This window comes from Carcharodon carcharias, chromosome 15 (genome assembly GCF_017639515.1).
Source record: "Carcharodon carcharias isolate sCarCar2 chromosome 15, sCarCar2.pri, whole genome shotgun sequence".
NCBI lineage: Eukaryota > Metazoa > Chordata > Chondrichthyes > Lamniformes > Lamnidae > Carcharodon > Carcharodon carcharias.
In genome coordinates, this window is record NC_054481.1 from 115,299,853 (window position 1) to 115,326,218 (window position 26,366).

The window sequence follows — 26,366 nt, forward strand, 5'->3', positions numbered from 1 at the left end:
CACACTCATATTTACCCACAATCTCAGAATGTGGCATAAAAACAGAGGATGCTGGAAAACACCCAGCAGGTCAGGTAGCCTCTGTGGAGAGAGAAACAGAAGTTAGCATTTCAGGTCAATGTCCTTTAGTCAGAACTAAGAACGGTGGAACTCCTCACCTCCCTTATATAGCCGAGCAATAATGGACCAGAAAATTCCAGGTTCAGCTGCTTGGCCTGCATTGATTGAACTGATGTCGGCCTGGACCAGCAATGGTTAGGCATGTTCCACCTTGGCTCAGCATCCCTGGATTCAGGAAGGGGACAAAACAGCCAGGGATCTGGTCTTAATCTACCACAGCTGGAGGATCATGTGTTGGGGTGAGGACAGGGCTGAGCTTAGTGGTAATGCCTGTGTGGTTAAATAGCCTGCCTAACATCCACTGGTCTACTCACACGCAAAGCATCTCCTGTGAGCCAGGAAATCCGTTTCCATAGCAACTAGCATCAGTGCAGAGGGAGAGAGAGAACAGCAAGTTACAAAGACAATTCATTGCCTTGCCATTATAGTGACAAAGTGCTGGTCTCTGGGCAACTGCTTTCTGGAAAAAACCACTATGCAAACAGTGTTTCTTGGTAACATTGGTGTGATGACTCTCTGAAAATGCCTGCAATTAGAGCCTGCTTTTATGTTTTTAAATAATGCTGCTCAATTTTCTGATGTGCTGGAGGGAGATGTTAATTGCATCCTTCCCAAACTCAGCTGCCACCAGATTGTATGTTGATTGCAATTGAATGAGAAGGTCCAGAACATTTGTTTGCAAAGCATCCTCTGGTGTAACCTGTCGGAGTCAAACTTTCTCCATGCTGGGGCTAGCTGGCAGGGTGATGCGCGAGACACTGTGCCTGGCACTGCCAGGAATGAGGGGCTGCAAGGAGAGTTTCCATAGGGCAAGAATGGAAACAAACACTTTTAAAACTCAGAAGCATTGAAATTAAAACCGGGCCATACGAGCCATTAGAGTCCCAGGATCATTCCCAGTCTGTGCAAAGTTAACTGGAATTGGCCTCAGTGCTATGTGGGTTATGGTGAGTGGGGGTAATCAACTCAGCTGGGATTTCCACTCTTGATTGTTACGCAGTAACACTGCCTCCTGCTGGAAATCTGTGTGTCTGGTTGCCGGGTGGAAATCAGATTAAGTCTGCTGTGGTATTGTTCATAAACCCTTATATATTAGTTTTATTCCTAGAAAGATTACCATATATATAATGTCTTTTACCAGATAATCTGTTTTTGTGATGTTCATTGAGGAATAAATATTGGCCAGGACCCTGGGGATAACTCCCCTGGTTTTTTTTTCTGAAATAGCATCATGGGAACATTTGAACCCACCTGAGATGGCACACAGAACTCAATTTAATGGGCAGAATTTTCTGCCTGTCGGGCGGGTGGACCCGACCCAATCTCCGGCGGGCGGGGAGCCGATCCCCGCCGGAGAAGTGGGCCCTGCCACCATTTTACTTGGGCGGGCCAATTAAGGCCCACCCAGCGTGATGTCCGGCGGGAAGCACTATGCACTCCCTGTGCGAACCAGGGGGGATTCCCCAAAAGTGAGAGTGCTCTCTTTTGCGCATGCGCATGAAAGAGCGCACATCTCCCTGAGGCTAAGTGCTGCCTCAGGGAGATCGCTGACAGTTTTAAAAATGATGAAAATAGAAAAAAAAAATCCATAACATGTCCCCCTCATGTGACAATGTCACATGAAACGGGGCATGTTCATAAATTACGCTAAAACTTCATTAAACTTTTAAAATCCCTATATGAAACCTCATCCCATGAATGAGGTTTCATGTTTTTTCTATTTGCCGCCGGAGCTCCTGGCCTGCCCGCCAACCTTAAGGTTGGACAGGCAGGTCCTTTAATTGTTTTAATGATCCTGTCAATGGCCTCAATTGGCCATTGACAAGTCAGCGGGCCCGCAGCTGATTTTGCTGCACCCCCGCCTTCCTGAAAATTTAAATGGGGCGGGATGACATCGGGGGTCTCCCCAACGTCATCCTGCGTCATTTTACACGTCAGCGAGCGGGCCCCAGCCCCTGCTCGCTGACGGCAAAATTCAGCCCAATGTCTCATCTGAGGAACAGCACCTACAACAGTGCAGCATTCCATCAGTACTGTACCAGAATGTCAGCCTTGATTTTTGTGCTTAAGGCTGGGATTTTCCAGCCACGCAGCACCGTTTTCTGCCTCGGTGGAGACGGCTAGCCATTCAAATATCCATTGACTTCGGCGGAACCATAAGATCCTACCAGCAGGAGCAGCTGGAAAACTCCGGCCCAAGTTTCTGGTGTGGGATTTGAACCCACAACCTTCTGCTACACACTGAACCACAGTTGACAGATTAACATAGATACTGGAGGAACTGATTCAGCCCCATCGGCCTGTCCATTCATTAAATTAGCTCATGGCAGATCTGTACCTTAACTCCATTTACCCACCTTGGTTCGGTAACCCCCTTTGCCTAACAAAATTTAAATCAATCTCAGTTTTGAAATTTTCATTTCCCCCCCAGCATCCACAGCTTTTTGTGGGAGAGAGTTCCAGATCTCCACTACCCTTTGGGTGAAGAGGTGCTTCCTGACATCACTCCTGAACTGCCTTGCTCTAATTTTAAGTTTATGCCCCTTTGTTCTGGACTTCACACACGAAAAGAAACAGTTTCTCTCTAACCTATCAACTCCCTTAATTACAGTAAAAGATCGTCCTTCATCCTCTTATGAAGCCACCGACTCTAGCTAGATTACAATTCCACGGGCTTCTGCTACCTCGCCTTAAATGACCATTCAGGCAATGAGCAATGGTGGCTATTTACCATGAGAGGCATCTCAATTAAACCACTCTATGTGGGCACTTTCCGTTAGGAGCTACTGGAGAGTTTTGAGAAGCCCAATGAGGCATCTTCATTAGAAGCAGGAACACATGGCTGATCTTGTTCCTCCCCTTCATACTGACAGGGACCAAGGTTAGTTGAGGCTACTGCTAGCCCAGCAGAAATCAGACCCAGAAATTGAAAGTATGGTCTTTCTGCTTTGCTCATACATTTATTTTTTTTAATTCATCAGGGGATGTGGGTGTCGCTGGCTAGGCCAGCATTTGTTGCCCATCCCTAATTACCCTTGAGAAGGTGGTGGTGAGCTGCCTTCTTGAGCTGCTGCAGTCCAAGTGGTGTAGGTACCCCCACCATGCTGTTAAGGAGGGAATTCCAGGATTTTGAGCCAGCAACAGTGAAGGAACAGTGATATATTTCCAAGTCAGGATGGTAAGTGGCTTGGAGGGGAACGTCCACGTGATGGTGTCCCCATGTATCTGCTGCCCTTGTCCTTCTAGATGTTAGTGGTCGTGGGTTTGGAGGGTGCTGTCTAAGGAGTCTTGGTGAGTTCCTGCAGTGCATCTGTAAGCTAATGTTATGATTTGTTGGGGTCAAGGCCATTGGCCCAACTGGTCCATGCTTTTGCTCCACATGAATCTACCCCCACCCTTCTTCATCTAACCCAATCAGCATATGCTTCTCTTCTTGTCTTCCATACACTTATCTAGCTTTCCTTTAACTCCAAAGATCACCCACCTGATAATCCTGCTTTGTTGACTATCCTTGACTTTGATTACCTGTGTGTTAAGCCAGAGGAGATCAATGCCATAACTGAGCATTGGGCAGTACTGTTGCCTCACACCAATGTTACATATTCGACAGAACATTGAAGAATGGAGTCACACACACAAGGGCTGAACGTTAGAAAGATACTGAAAGGCTGAAACAAGGTGGATGGAATGAGAGGGGATTTGTATGGAGTATAAACACCAGCACAGACAAGTTGGGCCAAATGGCCTGTTCCTGCACTGTATATTCTCTGTAATTCTGTGTAAACAATTGCATGCAACAACGTCATTCACCTGAACCACTCATTGTGGTAGCGAAATACCCATTTTCACCACTCTCTGGGCAATCCTGAATTCCATATTGGATTTATTACTGACGTGTTTATTACATGTATGGCCTCTAGTTTTGGAAACCCCCACAGTTGGAAACATTCTCTACGTCTACCCTATTGAGCCACCTCATAATTTTAAAGGCCTTTATCAGGTCACCCATGACCTTCACTTTATGAGAGGAAAGAGCCCCAGCCTGGTCAACCTTCCCTGATGAGTATATCCTCGATTCTGGTATCATCCTTTTCAATCTTTATTGTACTTTCTGCAGTGCTACTACATATTTGTTTTATTATTATTATAATTTTATGGAGACCTCTGCACAGTGCTCCAAGTGTAGTCTAACTGAGGCTAAGACTCTACTTCACAGCCACTGCACTATGAATTGCAGCCTGGCCTATTGGGTTTGTTTGCTGCCACTGGGCACCTAGTTGAAGCACTGCACGTTAATGTTACGGCTCACCAGCTGCTTAGAGAGGGCGGGAAGCAAACTGTGAATCAGCTGCACTCTCTTGTTAGCCGAGCGTGCAGCACTGTGTCCTTCAAGGTCACTGGGAAAGAAAAACCTCTGTTCACCCAGCTTTAGAACTGAAATTACAGGTGCAAGTTAGATCAGCACCTCGGCAGCATTTACCAAACCCCTTGACCTTCACAACCTAGAAGGACAAGGGCAGCAGGGGCATGGGAACACCACTGCCTCCAAGTAGCCCTCCCAAATCACACCTCATCCTGACTTAGATGTGAATCACTGCTCCCTTATCATTGCTGGGTCAAAATGCTGGAAAATCCTACCCAACAGCAGTGTCGGAGCACTTTCAGCACATGGATTGTAGAGGTTCAAGGAGAAGGGTCAACACCACCTTCTCAAGGGGCACCTTGGATGGGCAATAAATGCTGGCCTTGACAATAACACCTATATTTCAGGGACGAACAAAAAAATTCCATTTTCAAAACTGTCTGGGGCCACAAAGGCTCCTTCAAGAATAAGGAAATTGGTGTAATGGCTCCCTGGGGAATCAGGATTACCAATCACAGCATCAGTTCTTTAAGGGATGTTTGGTGGATAGAATATTACTTCACAGAAGGAGGCCATTTGACCCATTGTGCCTTTGCCAGCTCTTTGACAGAGCTATCTAATTCCCTTTTGAATGTTACTATTGAATCTGTTTCCACCACCCTTTGAGGCAGTGATTTCAGATCACAACAACTCGCTGTGTAAAAAATAAAATCACCTCACCTTCCCTCTGGTTCTTTTGATCAAATTAATTAATTACGAGGCTAATGCTGCATCTCAATGTGATCTTCCTAGAACTGTTGCAGATATAGACTGCGGGGGACTGAAGTTGAAGGAGGTTATTTTTAGTTCTGATGGAGTTATCGACCTGACACTTTGACTCTGTTTTTCTTTCCATAGATGCTGCCCGACCTGCTGAGTATTTCCAGCATTTTCTGCTTCTATTTATTTTTAGTAATTTGGTTACGGTGCGTGTGCATCAATTTCCTGTCTGCTTGACTAGGCCGCTAAGCCTAAATTTTTGGGTTTCCTTGTCTCCCACAGAATCCTGACATCGTATTGGTCCATTACCTGAACGTGCCAGCCATAGAAGACTGTGGGAAGCCATGTGGTCCGATACTGTGCTCCATCAACACTGACAAAAAGGAGTGGGCCAAATGGTCAAAAGAGGAACTGATCAGCCAGCTTAAACCCATGTGTGAGTGTCAGCTTCAGCACCACTGAATCCTTTATGGGACATTGTACATTTGGGAGTAGGGTTGCCAACCCTCCAGGATTGCCCTGGAGGCTTTAAGATGAATTAAAGGTTAATCTCCAGGACACTTCCACAAACAAAAACTCAGGTGAAAAATCATAAGGGTGTTTAAAAAAAATGCTCTTTTTAAGAATTTTTCTTTAAACAATTTTGTTTTACTGGTTATTAAATATATTGGACATGGTAAAATATGCTGCTTGTCTAACAGTCAAGAATCATCCAGTTGGGTAATGAAAAGACTTTTGGCTTTTTGATTGGCTACAGGGAGTGCCAGTGAGGCCACTAATGGTGAGAATGTGGGGCTGGGGCAATTGTAGGCAGGAGGTCATGTAATGAAACCTCCAGGAATATGTCTAACCTGAGTTGGCAACCCTAGTTCGGTGTGGGGGGGGGGGGGGGGTTGGAGAAATGAGGTTAACACTTAGAACACTTGACAGTGGGGAGCATTCTTGCCTCTGAATCAGAGCTTGTGAGTTCAAATCCCATAGCAGAGACTTGATCATAAAAATCTAGGTTGACACTTCAGTGGAGTACAGAGGGTGTGCTGCACTGTTGGAGATAGTGTCTTTCAGATGAGACATTAAACTGAAGGCTTGTTTGCCAATTTGGTGGTTGAGATGTAGATCAGAAAGTCTGTGACATTATTTTGGAACGCAGAGAAATGCTTTGGTATTCTGGCCAAAATACCTCCCTTAACGAACTCCACCAAAAAAAGCAAACAGGTTATCTACTCATTTGCTGCTTTTGGGACGTTGCTGTGATGGTCTTGCTAGTGATGCCCACATTCTGAGAATGAATTTTAAAAACATAATGGCAATGTACCAGGAGGGTAATTGGCTCTCATGGAACCGAACTCCAGCAAGAAACGCAACAGGAAAGAAGACAATCGCTGGAAAAGGGAGGAATGAAAAATTGAATAAAAACAACAACATTCGGCCGTACCGAATGAGTGCTTTAGTTTCCTAGCGGGAGTCTTTGAGAAAATGTCGTGAGGGAAGGAACAGGCACAGAACAAAAAATGCAGCAAAACAGCAAGTAGCTTAATGTTCTGTGATGCCACGCACCATTTGCAGCCCTGTAATAACGCACAACTGCCCTGAACTGCTATGGAAAGCATTCCTTTGTGAAACGGGCTTGATGAAAATTCCGAGGAGGCGGGGAGAAATAAATCCACAGATTCCAGAGGAGATTGGAAAGAGTGCACCAGGGGCATGGGACCTGAGACAGCCACTTGCTGCTTTTAACACAGGCGATTTGTAAAAGCAACGAGGGAGGTGACAGAAAATGTAATTCGAAATGGGTCTAGGCTTACTCACCAGTGCATTGTGCATCCTTTTTCCATCTGGCCCCTTTGCTTGGAGAAAACTGTGCTGCATGTCTGCCATCTGCTGGTCTTTCAATATTATTACAGAATGAGATAAAGGCAAGTGCAACGCCCCTTAAATTCAAACACACATGTACATACACAGAACTGTCAATGCTAGCCAGATCCATGAGGTGAGATTCTCAGTCTCAAGTAATTTACCTGAGACATTAATATATACTTTTCTCTGATTTTGTGTTTCCCCCTCCTACACCTTTCTCCGTCTCCCTTTACCTGTTGTTTCTCTAATTCTCTTCATAATTTGTGGAATTTTCAAGTCTTTCCTCCTTTCCGCTGTGAGGAACGATGATGGAGGGAGGGCTACCCCAACATACACCACAGTGATGGAAGTTATGTACTAAAAATGGTAGCACTCCTGTCTCTGAGCCAGAAAATCATAGGCTCAAGTCCCACTACAGCAACTTGATAACAAAAGCAAGGCTGATATTCCAGTGCAGTACTGAGGGGGTGCTGCACTTTCAGAGGTGCTGTCTCTCAGATTAGAGGGTAAACCAAGGTCCAACCTGCCCTCTCAGGTAGATATAAAAGATCCTGTGGCACAATTCAAAGAAGAGCAAGGGAGTCTCCCAATGTCCTGCCCAATATTTAACCCACAATCAACATCATTAAAATAGATTACCTGGTCATTATCTGATTGCTGTTTGTGATCGTGGGTGCTTTCTGTATGCAAATTAGCTGCCATAGTTCCTTCATTACTATAGTGACTACACTTCCAAAGCAGTCCATTGGCTGCATAGTGATTTGGGAAGTCCTGAGGTTGTGAAAGCCAGAGAATTGCAAGTTCTTACAATTTTTTTGGTGGCCACATAGTTTTAACAAAGGACCGTGTCAGTAGTACCCTCTCTCACTTCCCCATTTGTACAGTTCACAAGGTCCTCAGTCAGCAGGGTAACAGGTTGTGAACAACCACTTAAGAGCCCTGAAAATCAGGAAAGTTGGTAAGCAGGCAAGCACAGAGACACTCAAATGAACCAGCAATTGACAAAGCAGTGTGAAGGACTAATGCCCATAATGCAGTTACTCCACCAAAGTTAAAGAAAATATGAGGCTAATCAAAAGGGTGATGACTGAATGTCACTGAGTATCATGTGAATGCGCAGCAGTCTGAGGGAGCTGAGGAACTGCAAGGCTCAGAATTACTGGGAAAGAAAAAAATTGAGTTGGAGATGAACCATTTTAACACAGGAAGGAAAGAGGTGTTTGTAGTTTTTTGGCACTTAGTAGGAACAAGAGGAGAAGACTCAGAGACTCATTATCTATAAAAATGTTGATAAAGAATAAAGATTTGCATTTATATATCACCATTCATGATCGTATGATATCTCAACATGTTTTAGAGTCAATGAAGTACTTTTACAACAGCTTATAGATTGAATCTCCCTGGCCTGCAAGGGATTTGGATTGACACTCAGCATCAGGAAGACAAACGTTATGGGCCAGGAAATAGAGCTGCACCTTCCAACAACCTCACTCTGGAGGTCATTGACAGCTTCACATACCTTGGATCAACAATTACCAGCAGCCTGTCCTTTGATGCCAAAATCAGTACCAGATTGACAAGGCTGCAGCTGTCATGTCAAAGTTGAGAAGTCCAGTGTGGACCAAAAGCAAGCTAACTGAAAATACAAAAGTCCATGTGTACCAGGCTAGCGCTCTCAGTATCCTCCTTTTCAATAGCAAAGTATAGACAACTTTTGTAAGCCAAGGAAAGCGGCTGAACAGCTTCTACCTCCGCCGATTCAGATGAATTTTGGGCATCTCCTGGCAAGACAGAGTGCCGAATACGAAAGTGCACCAGTGTGCAAGGATTCCCAGCATGTTTGCCTTCTTGAGTCAGCAGCGATGCCACTGGCTGGGTCATGTGAGTCAAATGGATGATGGCTGCATCCCCAAAGACACGCACTATGGTGAGCTTTTTATCGGCACACATCAACAGGTTGTCCGTGCCTGCAATTCAAAGATGTCTACAGGCAAGACTTCAATTTGACTGTGATTGGAGTCGATGCATGGGAAGTTCTCACTGCTTACCGGAATGCCTGGAGACAAGCAGTCAGGAAGGGCATGGAAAAAGCAGAGGACAAAAGAAATGACCAGATGGCAGAAAAGAGAGCCTGCTGGAAGGAAAAAACATCAGTTGACTTTGGGCTATTCATCTATAAAGCTGCGGAGTGGAATGCCACTCACAAATCGGCCTCTACAGCTACAACAGACGATGTTCAATACACAAGTGACAAACACCCTGAGTATAGTCCATCATCTCCTGGGATGGACAGATGCCTAGCTACTGGTGTATTGCAGGAAATGCAGTAGCCAATTTGCACACAGCAAACTCCCACAAACAATGGTATAATGACCAAATAGTCTGTTTTAGTGATGTTGTTTGAGGGATAAATATTCTGCCCTCTCAGGTAGATGTGAAAGACCCTGTGGAATGATTCAAAGTAGAGCAAGGGAGTCTCTTCAATCCTTTTCCTTTCCTAACAGCACTGTGGGTGTACCTACACCACATGGACTGCGGCAGTTCAAAAAGGCAGCTCACCACCACCTTCCTAAGGGCAGTTAGGGATGGGCAATAAATGATGGCCTAGCCAGCGACACCCACATCTCATGAAAGAATGGAAAAAAACAATGTCACTAACACAGATTATCTGGTCATCTAGACACAGGGCAGAAATCCCCTGCCCTGCTTTAAAATAGTTTATTTAATTCATTTATGGGATGTGGGCATCACTGGCTAGGTCAGCATTTACTGCCTATCCCTAATTGCCCTTGATAAAGTGGTGGTGAGCTGCCTTCTTGAACCGGTGCAGTCCCTATGGTATAGGTGCACCCACAGTGCTGTTAGGGAGGAAGTTCCAGGATTTTGACCCAGCGACAATGAAGGATGGTGAGTGGCTTGGGAGGAACTTCTAGGTGGTGGTGTTCCCATTATCTGCTGCCCTTGTCCTTCTAAATGGTAGCAGCCGTGGGTTAGGAAGGTGCTGCCTGAGAAGCCTTGTTGAGTTTCTGCAATGCATCTTGTAAATAGGTGCTGTGGGATCCTTTACATACACCTCAGTTTGACATCACATCTGAAAGTTGGCAAAAGATGGGAGTTCTGAGGCTGACTCATGGCTTGATGTTTGATTGGCAACCAGGTGACACACGGAGGTGAGAGTAGTGACAGAGAGCTCAAGCTTGCAGGTTATATGGTTAAGGGGCACTGTAAAGAAGGAGCCTCAGGGGCCAAGGAAATGGACATTGGTAAACTTATACTCTCAGCAAAATGCCAAATAGTTTGGTAGGAAATTTCCTCATGACAATGCTGCCCCTTTAAACAGCAACAAAAAGAAATGAACCTGACATTTATTACTGACCTTGTCTCCATGGAGATGAGCAGAGAATGTCAACAACTTGTCAAAAATGTAATAGAATGAAATCAAAAGAAAAAATATATAAATGCACTAATACTTGCTGTACATGGCCCTCTGGATAATATTGCTATTTCTCACAGTTGCTGTGTTGTTCAGCTCACCCACCCCATGAACGATTTCATTTCACGGAGCCTTAATTTGAACCATGTAGTGGTCAGGATTCCTCTCTGTGCAGTGCCATAATGCGTGTGAGGCCGGTGAGTGTAACAGGACCTTGTGAGGGTGGGAAACACTCAGCAGCCTGATGTATGTTTGTTACCCCAATCCCTCACTCTGTCCCTGCTCCCAATTTCTTCAGATTTACTCAAGAAATCAATCATAACTGTTGTAAATCATAAGATTTTCAAACAGGACCATAGCAGAACAAGTTATTGTATTTTTATGGGAATTGAGGACTTTTCTTTGAAGCATGTGTGTAAATGTAGTTTTGGACCATGTGTTGGTAGTCTAGAATTATTCTTAAAAAATAATTCTTGGGATATAGGAATTGCTAGTAAGGTTGGCATTTATTGTTCATTCCTTGTTGGCCTGAGAAGGCGATAGTGGACCATCTTCTTGAACGGCTGAAGTCTGTGTGGTGAAGGTGCTCCCACAGGGCTGTTGGGAGGGAGATCCAAGATTTTGACCTAGCAACAATGAAGGAATGGCAATAAATTTCCAAGTCAGGATGGTGTGTGACTTGGAGGGGAACTTGCAAGTGGTGGTGTTCCCATGCACCTCCTGCCCTTTTCCTTTCAAGTGGTGGAGGTTGAGGAGCTTGAGAGGCATAGTTAAACAGCTTCCAGGTGTATAACCCCTGCACAAAGGCATGCAGTTCAAGGGGTGCCAGCCTACAATGGTTATACATTTGCCCCATCTCACTCACTATGTTCCATTGCCAGTCTTGGGTATGCCCCTCTAAGGGAGATAATGAGTGAAATTCCCTCATTCCCCCACTGGCTGGTCAACAATATAGCTTTGAACTAGACACAGTGGCATCAGTGGTTGGCCATTTGGATACTTTTGGGTTTTAGCCAAATACATAGTTCCTGCTTATTGGAGGTAGGATGAATGTTCAGTAATTCTCATGACAAGAAGGGCCAGGTTTTCAGCAGCTGCATCAAAAATCCTGTTTCCTGTTCATCCCTGCTAAAAAGTGGACAAGCTCAAACTCAGCTATGATAGCACCACCACCAACCAGCCAACCAACCCCCCCCCCCCCCGCCTCCAGCTCCCCAGTGCAATAGTCTGCAAAGGCTCACTATCCAACAACAACTTAAATTTATATAGCACTTTTAAAATAGTAAACCTACCTAAGACACTTCACAGCAGCATAATCACATAGGAAATTGACACTAAGCCAAACAAGGAGACTTTAGGACAGGGGACCAAAGACTTGTTCAAAGAGGTAGGTTTTACAGAGTGTCTTAAAGGAGGTGAGAGGGATAGGGAGGTTTATGTAGGGAATTCCAGAACTTAGGGCCTAGGCAGTTGAAAGCATGGCTGCCACTGGTGGAGCAAAGGGAATGGGCAAGAGGCCAGAATTGGACCAGGTTCACCCAGGAAGTTTGGCCACTTGAGGGACTGGTAAATTTTTACCCCAGCCACAGTCAACACCTTCAAAGCAAGCGGAGAGAAAATAAGCCTTATTTTGTTGCGAAGAAATGGGGCCTACAGAAAAAGACTTAACTCCAGACCAGTTCAGTTAGTTTCCATGGAACATTCTGTCAGCAGCCAGCCCAATTATTCACTGCCCTTGAAACAGTGACTAGCCAGCGAGGACTGGATAACAAATTCCTTTAATGACTCAATCGCCCCATGCCCCTTTTATTGAATGTATGGGGTCAGAGCAAGGCAGTAGAATAGTGCTTTATTATAGAGTGCGCCAGGACCGCAGACACTGAGCCACACAGTAACCAGGGCCACTGTCAGCCCTATAATTGCCTTCCCTCACTGATGTCAAGAGGAATATATGCTTGCAATGCTCTCTGATGTACCTCACTTAAAGCTGTTATCTGCCCAGGGTCATCCCACAGAAAGGGACAGCAGAGAAATTATTCAGTGAAACCAATTTGACGAGAGGGTTTTTTTAGGTTAATTTCATAACTGACAAATCAGCCAACTAGGGATTTCAGCCTCAGCTGATACAGGTTTTGCTGGCACATCCATCATTGCCTGGACTATAAATGTTTTCTATTTCTCTCTCACAATTATTGGAGTTCAGGTAGAGCAGCTTGTTCTTTGTGAGAGAAAGGAGAGGGAGTGCAAGGGAGAGATTTCAATTGGTGCCAAGGAACTACGTAACGAGCCGGCAGCTCTTTCACCATGCACTACTTAAAGGGACTCTGTCTTCAATGAATAGTGAATCTTCTCAATGTCACTGATAGGAAGAGATACACAGCTCAAGGCTATCTGCTCCTGATAGCTCCTGCTAGAATGCATAAGTGGGCAATATCATTTTAAGACAGAACCTGGGCTTAGGTAGCAAGGCCTTCCACAGTGGAATAGTCAGGCCCATAATTGAAATTGGTTGTTTATTCATGTTATGCAAATAGTATTAAGGGTTGTAGAACCAAGAGGGTGTAGATGGAATTAAGGTACAAATCAGCCTTTGATCTAGTTGAAGGGAGCAGACTCGATGGAATGAATGGCCAACTGCTGTCTAACCTCGCAGTTGACAGATTGATTCCTTGGACGAAGCAATAGAGGGGCTGTCAATGTCCATGGAAACATACCCCAGCATGAGTCAGAATCTTGAGGAAAAGGGTAGGGAACTTTTGCGGTGAGCTGCTGTTAATGTCAGCAGGTGGCACATTCTGGACCTGGCGTTTGCCATTCAGATGCCAGACAATTTGAGCCACTTTTTTTAACCAAATTCTGAATTGGGCGCAGTCCAGCAGCACCAGACATTGCTGCAACATCAAAAAACTCATGAATTGGGGCAGCCAAAAATCTCAGGCGAAGAGAATCTAAGCAAACTGAACCACTGGATGTTAATTCTCTCTACATCCAGACACAAGGAAGCTTTACAATACCTCAAGAAGTTTGTGTTTCAGTTGAGTGTGAAAGGATGGGCAGGAAAATAAATACTAGCATTTTGCACTAAAATCTCCGATAATTGTGCATCCTCCAACTTTAATCCACCTTACTCCAGGACCTCAAAACTGTGGAGCTCCTTATGTATACCCATTCCCCTATCTTAGATCTTAGGGCTGGGCAGCTTTGGTCTTTGGAAACATTACCAAACATGCAGTTTCAGCCATGGCTCAGTGCCTAACACTCTTGTCTCTGACTTAGAAGGTCGTTGGTTCGAGTACTACTGTAGAGACCTGAGCACGTAATCCAGGCTGATACTCTGGTGCAGTACTGAGGGAGTGCTGCACTCTCAGAAGGGCCACCTTTTAGATGAGATGTTAACCCAAGGCCCTGTCGGGTGGATGTAAAACCCCATGGCACTATTTTGAATAAGAGCAGAGGAATTCTCCTCAGTGTCCTGGCCAATATTTATCCCTTAAACAACATCAGTAGGATAGATTATCTGGCCATTATCGCATTGCTGATTGTGGGAACTTGCTATGTGAAAATTGGCTGGTGTGTTTCCTACAACAGTGACTATACTTCAAAAAATTTTTGGGACACACTGAGGTAAAGAAAAACATTATATAAATGCAAAGTCTCTCTTTTAAAATGACAACAGGATTGAGAATTTAAAAATTAAGAGAATAAATCATTGCTGGTCTGCTTAACTAAGTCCTAACCTACAAAATTGGCTGATCTCGAAGCAATGGAGGGAGGTCACAACTTCCTCTATTTCTCTCCAATGCATTTTCCAGCAGAGTTACTGGATAATGACCAGGAACAGGATCCCTGGATAACATTGTTTTTCCTCTTCACTAGCCCCGGTGGCCACGGTTAATTGAACTGCTCAAGCTGCTGATCATCAAATAACACTGGAGATTGGACCTGGGACCTTTCCTGGTGTATAGGATTCCAATTCCAGTGAATACTAACTATTTAATTTGAGACATTGTGGCTTTCCCACCTTTAACTAGGTTACATTGATTAACAGAAAATGTACAGTACACTACTATGCGATTCAGCCTAACTGGTCTGTATCTCCTCCCACCCTTCTTGTTCTCACCCTATCAACATATCTTTCCAGTTCTTTCTCCCTCATGTGAACATTTAGCTTCCCCTCATCTATAACCAATCTTTGGATAAAGAACTTCCTTCTGAATTCCCTCGTGGATTTATTAGTGACTGCCTTATATTTATGACCCCTAATTTTGGATCCCGCACAGTGTGGAAACAACTTTTCTAGATATATTCTAGCAAGTCCTTTAATAATCTTAAAGACCTCGATCGGATCACCATTCAGCCTTCTCTTTTCTAGAGAAAAGAGCCTCAGTCTTTCCTGAAGGCTATAATCTCTCTGTTCTGATGTCATACTGGTAATTTTTTATTGCACCTTCTCCGGTGCCTTTATATACTTTTTATAATATGGAAGCCAAAGCTGTTTACAGTTTACAGATTGTGGTCTAATCAAGGTTCTATACAAGTTTAACATAACTCCTTTGTTTCTCAATTCTGTCCCTCTAGAAATGAATCTGAGTGCTTTGTTTTTTTTTTTTATGGCCTTATTAACCTGTGCCGATACTTTTAGAGATTTGTGTATCTGTATCCCAAAATCCCTCTGTTCCTCTCCCCTATTTAGACACCTAAGGCTGGATTTTCACAGAATCAGGAAGACACTGTAGTCTTTTAAAAATGGCGGGTGGTACCTAGATGCAGAAGCCCTACCCCCATTTCCGATAGATTCCCCCATTTTTGCCAACGGGGAAAGCGCTGGGGGCTGACACACACAAGAGAGAAACCAGAACTCAGTAGGGCTGTTTGAACTTAGTACTGAATTCAAGAAGAACTCAATTTGGCTACTGCAAGGTCCGTAACTTGCAGTGTGAGAGTCATAAGTTGATGGAGTAGACGTAAACACTTTTGAAAGGTGATACGATCTGTTTCAGTGACATGACCTGAAGTTTTTTAAATCCTCTGATATTTAAACTTGAAAATAACAGGTTTAAGCTGTCAGCCAGAATTTAAAGAAACCCTCTGCTAGACAGCTTTGATTAACAGGCCATCTGGTATAGGTTAGGAAAAAAACATCACCATCTTGATTGCGTAGTTTCAACAAAGCTCTTTGTTGGCATTTCGCCTAGGGCTATCATTACGCCATTATGAATGCTTGGCTGAGCTTCAAAAGTTACAATTAACTCAGCAGGGGGTTCTGAGTTTACAGTTTGACAGTTTAAAGAGGCTGCTAAAGGATTAGCTGTCTTTGATGTTGGGTCTAAATAGATTTTTTTGTTTTTATAAGAGATTAACAACTTGAGATTCAAAAGCTTTGAATGGATTTCTTGAATGGGAGTTTTTTCACTATCAAGTGTGTATGATTGAGGGCTGTATTAGATTGTTAGAAGTTTATTTTTTTCATCTCCACATAGCTCCTGACATCTGCCCATGGTGGATACTGGGTGAGTGGCTATGGAGGTGACATGGGGATGTGAGGGGCTATGGGAGGAGGGTGGGGCCATGAGTTGGCATGGAGGTGGAATGGTGGCATGAGGGGCAGATGATTGTGGGGTGAGGATTAGAGGGCGTCTAAATCAACTGGGACAATGTTGCAGAAAATCAAGGTGGGTCATCTAACCAGCCTACCTCAGCACTTGCCTGCCCAATGTGGCCTGCCTAGTATCTGCTTCCAGGGTCAGCAGGCCCAATTAGATCCTGTCCCCACCTCCCCGGAGTAAAAACTGGGTCTAATGAAGCCCTTTAAACCAAAGCAGGTCTGCAAGTTGGGCAATTTCTCAACTTGAACTACCCGGTTTTCCAAGGGATATTCTTCCTGCTAAAAGGTACCACCTCACACCTATCTACATTGAAATTCGTTTACCAATTACATGCCCATTCTGCAAGTGTATTAATATTTTAATCACAATGCTCCTCCATGTTAACTACATCCCCCAATTCAGTGTCATTTGTAAATTTTGAAATTGCATTTCCAATTCCCAAGTTCAAATTGTTTATATGTAAATAGTAGACAACAGCGGTTCCAGTACTGATCATTGTGCAACACCACCTTCCACCATTTGCCAGCCTGAGGAACCACCCTTAACTCCCACTGTCTCTTTTCTGTTTTGTAGGCAGCTTGCTATCAGCTAACTCAGTTGGTAGACTGGGGAGGTGGGGGTGGGGTGGGGGAGGTTAGTGGGAGGACATAGTTTGCACTTGGCCACAACTGACATCCTGAAGGGATCCTGAGTTGTACCAACAGCATTTAATCAATCTCAACAGGAGTGCTGTACAGCAATCCAATCCAGGGCTCCAAACATGACTAAACACGGCATTCTCAGCAGGGTCTGAGTAAGTCGCAGATAATCTATTATTCATGAACACTCGTATTTATAGTTCATTGCTCCTTTATTTGATAGAAAAAATGAGCAGAAAATCCCAGACTGTCTCCATATTCAAAAATTAATACCTAAAATGTGTTTGAATTTTTCTTGCTCCATTGATCTCTCCGTATGTGTCATTATATCTCCCTATTTATTATTTATCAATCTTCCTTGTGATTTTTTGAATGGTTTTGTTCTCCTTTACTGCGACCCCCTGCCCATCCCTCCCCACCCGCCACCACGACCAAAGCCTTAGCTCCCCTGAAGGCGCTAGTTGGCTGCTTGGCCCTCAGTGCCTCACTCAAGTGGTTATCAAGTGAGGATGGCCAGGTTGTTTGACTGTGCAAGCCATCACAGATTAACTCATTTCTTTCTTCCTGCAATATCCAGGCACACAAACCTTTGAGCAGAAACCCAGGCTGTTGTATTATCCCCCAGGACACCCAAACTCATGAGGGCATCCAGCTGGGCTCATCTAACTCAGCATAGACTAGCAATTGAGCCAGGTCCACTTGATTGGGACCTACACCAGGCATTGCTTTATCCACTGGGACATGGCTGTGACTTCCTTCTTCCCTCTCCCCCTCTATTCCACACTGTCACAGTGGCTTCTGGCCCTCAACTATCTCACCTCACACATGAAACACAGGCACTAGAGTGAGATAATGGAGAGCAGCCCTCTCCACAAGGCACCAGAATTGTGCCTAATTCTGTGAACCACAATTCAGAAAGGATGTCAACTTCCCTGGAAATGGGACAGAAGAGATTTACTAGAATGATACCAGGAATGAGGAATTTAAGTAATGTGGAGAGATTAGAGAAGCCTGGATTGTTTTCTTTAAAGCAGAAAAGAGTAAGGGGAGATTAAATATAGGCATTCAAGATTATGGAGGGATTTAATAGAGTATATAGGGAGAAACTATTTCCACTGGGGAGGAGGTTCGATTTAAGCTAATTGACACAAGTACCAGGGAAAGATGAGAATTTTTTAGAGTGATTTTTTTAATGATCTGGAATGTACTGTCTGAAAAGGTGGTGGAGGAAGACTCACTTGTAAGGTTCAAACGAGAATTGAATAAACACCTGAAAAGGAAAAAAGAAATGCAGGGCAAAGGGGAAAGTGTGGGAGAGTGGGACTAACCGCATAGCTCTTTCAAAGAACCAGCACAGGCACGATGAGCCAAATAGCCTCTTTCTGTGCTGTTTGATTATAATTATATTGTAAGCGAGGAGAGGAAGGAAGCAAAGTGCTAGTAAGGAGACTTTTCTTTTAAATTTTCGGGGGTGAGTGGGATGGTAGTGGTTGTGGGCCAGTGGGGGAAAGAGTGGGATTTCATCACTTGGAGGAGGCACCAGAGCCATGCATCATTCCCAAAAAATAGTACACAGCATAACCTTCAGGAGAACAAGGGGAGAGAGAGTGTTAATAAATATATTCTTGCAGTACAACCTGTACACAAGGAAAACCAGGGCAATTTCAAAAAGGGAGTCCCTCAGCAATACATCTCCTTTGACCTGTGTGGTTAAATTTAGTGCGAGCTGTTAGTGAGAGCTGTGTGTACTCGAAGGGTAAATGGAAATGTAGTGCGGGAAGATTCCCCGAAATGCCACCCCCCAGTGGGTTATTGGAGCGTGCCAGGGATATGTGTGTGGTTGGACCCATTACCAATCAATATCCAGGCTGTGTCTCCACAGCGTTTGCTATTCAGTGCAAACGGCTTACAGATTGATCATGAGGGTGGTTTTTTTTATATGAATCTTTTTTTTAAAAAAAAAGAGACAATTTGCATATTGTATATGCCAAAGAACTCAAAGAAATTTGCATGCAACACCCAGAGGCCTGTGCCTGCAATCTGTCACCCTTCACTGAGTTTAATTCTATAACCTTCTCAAAAGCCAGACAGTTTGCTCCCAATGTATTGCAATCAGTTTGTCTGCACAGACAGCATCAGCATAACCTTCATTCAACTCAACTAGCTCCACAAACTTTCAATTTAATGGCAAATAGAATTGATTTTTTATTATTATTTCAGACAAAGGAGAAAAATAAGGTTCAGTTCCTCAGCGGTCCCTCTCCATACTCACATGTGGCAGTGCAGTCATTATCCCAACTTTCTTTTAAATTTGGACACATTAAGGTCCCACAGACAGCAATGGAATAATGACCAGATAATCTGTTTTTGTGATATTGGTTGAGGATTAAATATTAGCCCCAGGCCACAGGGTTAACCCCCCTGGCTCTTCCTTGAAATAGTGGCCGTGGAATCTTATATGTCCAACTACGAGGGCAGATGGGATATCACATTAACATCCCATCCAAAACAGGACACCTTTGACAGTGCAGCACTCACTCAGTACTGCACTGGACTGTCAGCCTGGCTTATGGGCACAGGCATTTGGCATGTGGGTTTCAACCTACAGCCTTCTGACCGAGAGGTCAGATGTTCTTGCAGTCTAAATGGGCAGGGCGCATTTGGCAAATATTTTTGGACTTCGCAGACCCCGGACCTCAGATGCAGGGGGCATGTTACTGGAAAATCACAGCCCGTGAAGGAAATATCTGGTACGCAGTCTGTGTAGGGGGAATAAAGAGTACACAGTCTGTGTGCAGGGGAATATGTAGTACACAGTCTGTGTATATAACACAGGAGCTGGAATTTTCTGGCACTGTTGGTGTTGGGCATCATGGCAGGTGGGAGGTGGCAATATGGCAAGAAAGCCAAAAATCAGTTTCATGCTGTCGTGAAACCAGTTTGCGATCATCCGCTCCACCTGTCAATGCCGGGCCACGTTTCCTGCTGCCGCATGTCTGGAACCTAATTCCAATACTTTAGCATCTCATTATCAGCCCTGCTCGTTGGAATCATACCCCCATGTCAAATTTACTGCCCACATCAGCGTGACTTCAGAACAGTGCGCTTCATGGCTGCCTTTAAAAGGCATTAACCTGGCAACCTGAACTTCGAGGGGAACTTGGAGTTAAGTGCACACAACCTTGCGCGGCATTCGTGAGCATCGCCTGTAGGCCATCAAGGAAGAGGCACTGCGCATTCATGGAGGCACAGGCAAGTTGCTTTTCCAGGCTGGCTTTTAGTGTGGTGCCGGGCTCCACTGCGGGTCAGGCCGGGGGTTGGGGGGTGTTGGGGGGTTGGTTCAAGGCAGCACACACTGAAGGAAGTACTCAAGCAAATGCCTGGGGGGAGGGGGTTGAGGGAAGCGGCCACGCACTCTGGAAAAGCTCACCAAAAGTGAGTATTCTTTCGGAGCTGAGACCGTTCAGCTGCAGCTCCATTCACAGGCTTGGAGTGGGGCGTTTGAAGCTTTTCTGCCCACTCAAGCAACGCAAAAGCATGAAAATGCCACTAGGTACTCCAGAATTTTTCAGCCCTCAGGCGCAGATTGCAAATTATTGTGTGTTTTAGGGGACAGCTGAGCAATTAGCCGACTGGGCAAGTTGTACACCCCCTTGCGAAAGGCGGCCATGGCACAGTTGGTGGTAGAAGTGCTCACAGCCCCTTGCAATGTCTTTATTAAAGTTTGGACCAGTATCCATCATGGTTCAAGTTAATGGTGCAGCCCTGCAGTGTGGGTTAGGAGAATGCCTACGCCTGAGCTAAGAGCACAGCATGCAGTCCGTAGTTGAAGCTACCGCCAATCGGTCAAGTGGAGTGGAGCGGAGGTGGATGGGGTTTCGGACAGCCAGTGTGCACACTACATACTGGGCATCCAAGTGGTGGCCAGAACTCTCCTGCATGCGTGAAGGGGCCTACAGGCTTATTCAAGAGTGGTTCTTAGTGCATCTTTGCTAACTCAGGCATCTCTCTGATCATGTAGGAGGAGAACATCATTATCATGGAGCCAGGTGATTTAACAATATGCCTCATGGCTTATAGGGAGAAGAGAAGAAGAAGCAAAGAGCAGCAGAAATGCCTGGCCTGGCAAAGGTAGGACTGCCTCCCTCAAGATGAAGGGGTGGCAGGGCCTGGTGTGCATGCAGCTGAAGATACACAGCAAGCCATCACTTGTAGGTGCCTCACGAGACCCAAGGTCTAAGGACAGAGGTTGTTGTTCCTGCAGATGACCGAGAACCAGTGTTGCTGAAGACTTTGCATGTCCAGGGAACTGGTCGGTCACATATGCCACCTGCTGCAGCATTTGGCGCCACGGGGACATGGAGAGCATCCACTGCCAGTGGCCATGAAAGTGACCGCGGCGCTCAATTTTTACACCAGTGGGTCCTTCCAGAACTCCACAGGTGACCTGTGTGGGATCTCGCAAGCCTGCATGCACAGTGTATCCAGGAGGTCATGGACGCCATCTTCATTGAGGCACAGAACTTTGTGCATTTCACCTGGGATCAGGAAAGCCAGGAAGCAAGAGCGCTGGGATTTGTGCAGATCTCAGGTTTTCCACAAGTGCAGGGCTCCATCAACTGCACTCACGTGGCGTTTAGATCTCTGTGGCAACAAGCACTCAATTACGTCAACCACTCGCTCAATGATCAGCTGGTGCGTGACCACCACAAATGCATCCCACAGGTCTGCGCACGATTCCTAGGGAGTGTCCACTGCTCCTACACCCTTAGCAAGTCTCAGATCCCGAACATCTTCAAGGGTCCAGAGAGGCTGCACGGTTGGCTCCTCGGGGACAAGAGCTATCCATTGAGGACGTGGCTGATGATGCCCATGTGGCAGCCTCAGAGTGCAGCAGAGCAACAGTATAACGAGGCTCATGCTGCAACCATGACTTTAGTGGAGCAAACGTTAGGCATTTTGAAAATGGGATCCCAGTACCTCGACAAGTCTGGTGGAGCATTGCAATACAGTCACCAGAGGGTGTTGCGCACCATCATCACTTGCTGTCTGCTCCACAAAGTGGCGCTGCAACGGGGGAGGACTTGGCTGAGGAGGAGATGGGGAGCTGCACGTCTCCTCTGATGAGGAGGACGTCGAAGGGGATGACGATAATGAGGTCCTCGAAGGCAAGGATGTCAGCGATGAGGCCACTGCACTAGCAAGATGAGGCAGATGCATCAGGAGGCCCTCATAGCCGCAAAACTCGTGGAGGATGATGACGGAAGAGGTGAGGATAGTCCTGATATCCTCACCTTGCATCTGTGAATGTATTACTCCTGTGTGGCTGATGGCAGTGCACATACCCTCAGTGCTCAGGCTCATGTCATGGAGCCACAGCAGGGGCCCTAATGGTCACTAGATTCCATGAGGATGAGGACAACATACCATGGATCTTCACACAGCCTCTGTGAATATCTGACTCCTGTCTGGCTGAGAGCAGCTCGCTAGAGCTCTCTGATCAGGGTCATATCATGGAGATGCAGCTGTGAAACTTTAAATGCACCTGCTCCTTTGTCTGCCATCAGCACCTGACCCCTTCAGGACCGGAGCGTCACCGGTCACAGATGCTGAAGAGATGAGGGGCCTAGCCCTGCCTCAAAGGTGCTGAGAGCGCACAGAGAGAATAACGGAACTCTGTGACGCTTGCCCACGACACTTTGGCAGCAATAACAAACACCATCGAGGTGTAGGCGTCACTAATGTGTCCAGTCAGTGTGAAGCCGGACCATCACTTTGGTCTGAAGGTTACACGCTGCTCAGGGAAGAGACCCTGGACTGCGACACCTGCCTTTATCTTGTGTAGGAACCAGGGTTTCACATCTGAGTGACATGAACACTGCCCATTTAAAACAAGGAGCCATAGGCAAAGAAACATTCTTAGGAGTGTGTTTACGATTGTGCTCAATAAGAGTTACATCTTCTGACCTTCCTAGTCCTGCCACTACATCTTGGTGCTCCCCAACATCCACAGCAGAGTTGGAGGCAGCCTGCTGACTGCTACACCCTGTCTGTTATGACTTTGGTGGGCATCCTCTGGAGGGCTGAGACCTAGAGGGCCCTGGTCTGTTTTTGAGATCCTGCTGTGTGGCAGTGGCATCCTCTCTGGCCTGTGGAGCTGGAGCTGCTGGGGTCACAGGAAAAGGGGATTTGGATCAGCCAGCCACTCCTGGGGTCACCTGGGTGTGTGGCCGCAGGACGCGCACCTGCTGATCCTCCTCTCTATGGGTGCCTGACAGCTCTTGGCTGACTCCTAAGGGAGAAGGGTAAGCTGGAGTGAGATAGAGCAGCCCCACACCCCTCTTGCATTGACACTGCTGGAGGCCAACAATGGCATCAGCGATGGAGTTCAGCCCACACAGTAGTGCAGAACCGATGTCCTGGACCAAGGTCCCCATGGCGGTCACCATTCTGCTAGTGTTGACCTTGGTGCATTGACATGCCAGTGCTATCACTCCAGAGTGAAGGCAAATGGACTCCTCCATCATGCCTTGCAGTCTGAGGAGTGCAGAGGACATCCCTTCCTGACATACCCCAGCTTGCATTTGGAGCTCCAGCAACTGAGGTATGACTGAGTCCAGAGGCTCTTCATCTGACTCGGACTCTGCAGATTTCTGACCTCCAGCAGTCCTCCAAGTGCTGGAAACCTGGGAAGTCCTTAACTGCTGCCTGTTGTGGATCAGTGCGATGCACTCATCAGATAGTGACCCCGAGACTACTCTAGAAGTAGGTCCTACGGAGGTGTGTGTATCTGCACTGGTGGACTGTGTGGGTGAGCACTATGAAGGGTCTTCAATTAGGATGTCATCAGATTCTTCTTCCAAAGTGTCTTCGGGGCTTGAGTTGAGGACCTAGCTCGTGGACCCCCTCAGCTGCTTCCCAGATGTGCCTGCGAGAGCAAGGTGAGATAATTAGTGCATGACAAAGAACTGCGGAACAGGGGACCTCACTCACTTCATGTTGTCTGATGAATGTTGCACTGCTGGACCCTCACTTGGTTGAACACTGCCAATCTTGCCGTCATCACGGGAACAGTCCAGATTGTCTTGGTCAGATGGATAACTCTATTCTCAAAGTCAGTGAAGACCTTGAGTGACTTGGAGGGGAAATTCCAGGTGGTGGTGTTCCCACGCATCTTCCCTTGTTCTACTAGATGGTAGTGGCCGTGGGTTTGGAAGGTGCTATCTAAGGAGCCTTAGTGAATTCCTGCAGTGCAAATTGTGGATGGTACACACTGCTGCTTCTGTGCGCTAGTGCTGGAGGGAGTGAATGTTTGTGGATGTGGTGCCAATCAAGCGGGTTGTTTTGTCCTGGACGGTGTTAAGCTTCTTGAGTGTTGTGGGAGCTGCACTCATCTAGGCAACTGGGGAGTATTTAATCATACTCCCGACTTGTGCCTTCTAAATGGTGGACAGGCTTTGAGGAGTCAGGAGCGGAGTTACTTGTTGCACTATTCCTAGCCTCTGACCTGCTTTTTTAGCCACAGTATTTATATGGCTAGTCCAGTTCAGTTTCTGGTCAATGGTAACTCCCAAGGTGTTGATAGTGGGGAACTCAGTGATGGTAATACCATTGAACTCCAAGAGGTGATGGTTATATTCTCTCTTGTTGGACATGGTCATTGCCTGGCACTTGTGTGGCACGAATGTTACTTGTTGCTGGTCAGCCCAAACCTGGATGTTGTCCAGGTCTTGCTGCATTTGGACATGGATTGCTTCAGTATCTGAGGAGTCGCGAATGATGCGGAATATTATGCAAACATCAGCGAATATCGCCATTTTTTCTGACCTCATTGATGAAACGGCTGAAGATGGTTGGGCCAAGGACACTACCCTTAGGAACTCGAGCAGTGATGTCCTGGAGCTGAGATGACTAACCTCCAGCAACTGCAACCATCTTCCTTTGTGCTAGGTATGACTTGAACCAATGGAGAGTTTTCCCCCTGATCCCCATTGACTCCAGTTTTGCTCAGGCTCCTTGATGCCACACTCAGTCAAATGCAGCCATGATGTCAAGGGCAGTCACTCTCACCTCACCTCCGGAGTTCATCTCTTTTGGTCCATGTTTGAACCAAGAGTGTAATGAGGTCAGGAGCTGAGTGGTCCTGCAGAACCCAAATTGGATGTCAGTGAGCAGTTTATTGCTAAGCAAGTGCTACTTGATAGTACTGTTGATGATCACTTCCATTACTTTACTGAAGATCGAGAGTAGATTGATGGGGCGGCAATTGGCCAATTGGATTTGTCCTGCTTTTTGTGTACAGGACATACCTGGGCAATTTTCCACATAGCCAGGTAGATGTCAGTGTTGTAGCTGTATTGGAACAGCTTGGCTAGGGATATGGCAAGCTCTGGAGCACATCTTCAGTACCATTGCCGGAATATTGTCAGGGCCCATAGCCTTTGCAGTATCCAGTGCCTTCAGCCGTTTCTTGATATCACGTGGAGCGAATTGAATTGGCTGAAGATTGGCATCTGTGATGCTGGGGACCTCCGGAGGATGCTGATTTATCATCCACTCGGCACTTCTGGCTGAAGATTGTAGCAAATACTTCAGCCTTATCTTTTGCACTGATGTGCTGAGCTCCTCTCATCATTGAAGATGGGGATATTTGTGGAGCCCCCTCCTCTAGTGAGTTGTTTAATTGTCCACCACCATTCATCACTGGATGTGGCAGGACTGCAGAACTTAAATCTGCTCTGCTGCGTGGGATCACTTAGCTCTGTCTATCACTTGCTGCTTATGCTGTTTGGCATGCAAGTAGTCCTGTGTTATAGCTTCACCAGGTTGACACATCATTTTTAGGTATGCCTGGTGCAGCTCCTGGCATGCCTTCCTGCACCCTTCATTGAACCCCTGGTTGATCCCCTGGCTTGATGGTAATGGTAGAGTGGGGGATGTGCTGGGCCATGAGGTTACATATTGTGTTTGAGTGCAATTCTGCTGCTGCTGATGGCCCACAGCGCCTCATGGATGCCTAGTCTTGAGTTGCTAGATTTGTTCGAAATCTATCCCAGTTAGCACGGTGGTAGTGCCACACAACACAATGGAGGATATCCTCAACGTGAGGCGAGACTTTGTCTCCACAACGACTGTGTGGTGGTCACTCCTGTCGATACTGTTATGGATAGATGCATCTGCAGCAGGCAGGTTGGTGAGGATGAGGTCAAGTATGTTTTTCCCGCTTGTTGGTTCCCTCACCACCTTCCGCAGACCCAGTCTAGCAGCTATGTCAGTTAGGACTCGGTCAGTGATGGTGCCACTGAGCCACTCTTGGTGATGGACATTGAAGTCCCCCACCCAGAGTACATTCTGTGCCCTTGCCACCTTCAGTGCATCCTCCAAGTGGTGTTCAAGATGAAGGAGCACTGATTTATCAGCTGAGCAAAGGCAGTACGTGGTAATCAGCAGGAGATTTCCTTCCCCATGTTTGACCTGGTGCCATGAGACTTCATGGAGTCCAGAGTTGATGTTGAGGACTACCAGGGCAACTTCCCCCCGACTGTATACCACTGTGCCGCCATCTCTGCTGGGTCTGTCCTACCAGTGGG

General features: G+C 46.1%; 1 protein-coding gene across 1 annotated transcript in view; it reads left to right on the forward strand.

The window, feature by feature from the left end:
- camta1a (calmodulin binding transcription activator 1a) overlaps positions 1–26,366 on the forward strand; it is a 1,037,373-nt gene that overhangs the window by 896,809 nt on the left and 114,198 nt on the right. Inside the window, exon 6 of the mRNA XM_041206569.1 lies at positions 5,525–5,678. Within this exon, the coding sequence (XP_041062503.1) occupies positions 5,525–5,678 (154 nt within the window). The remainder of the gene's footprint in view (positions 1–5,524; positions 5,679–26,366) is intronic.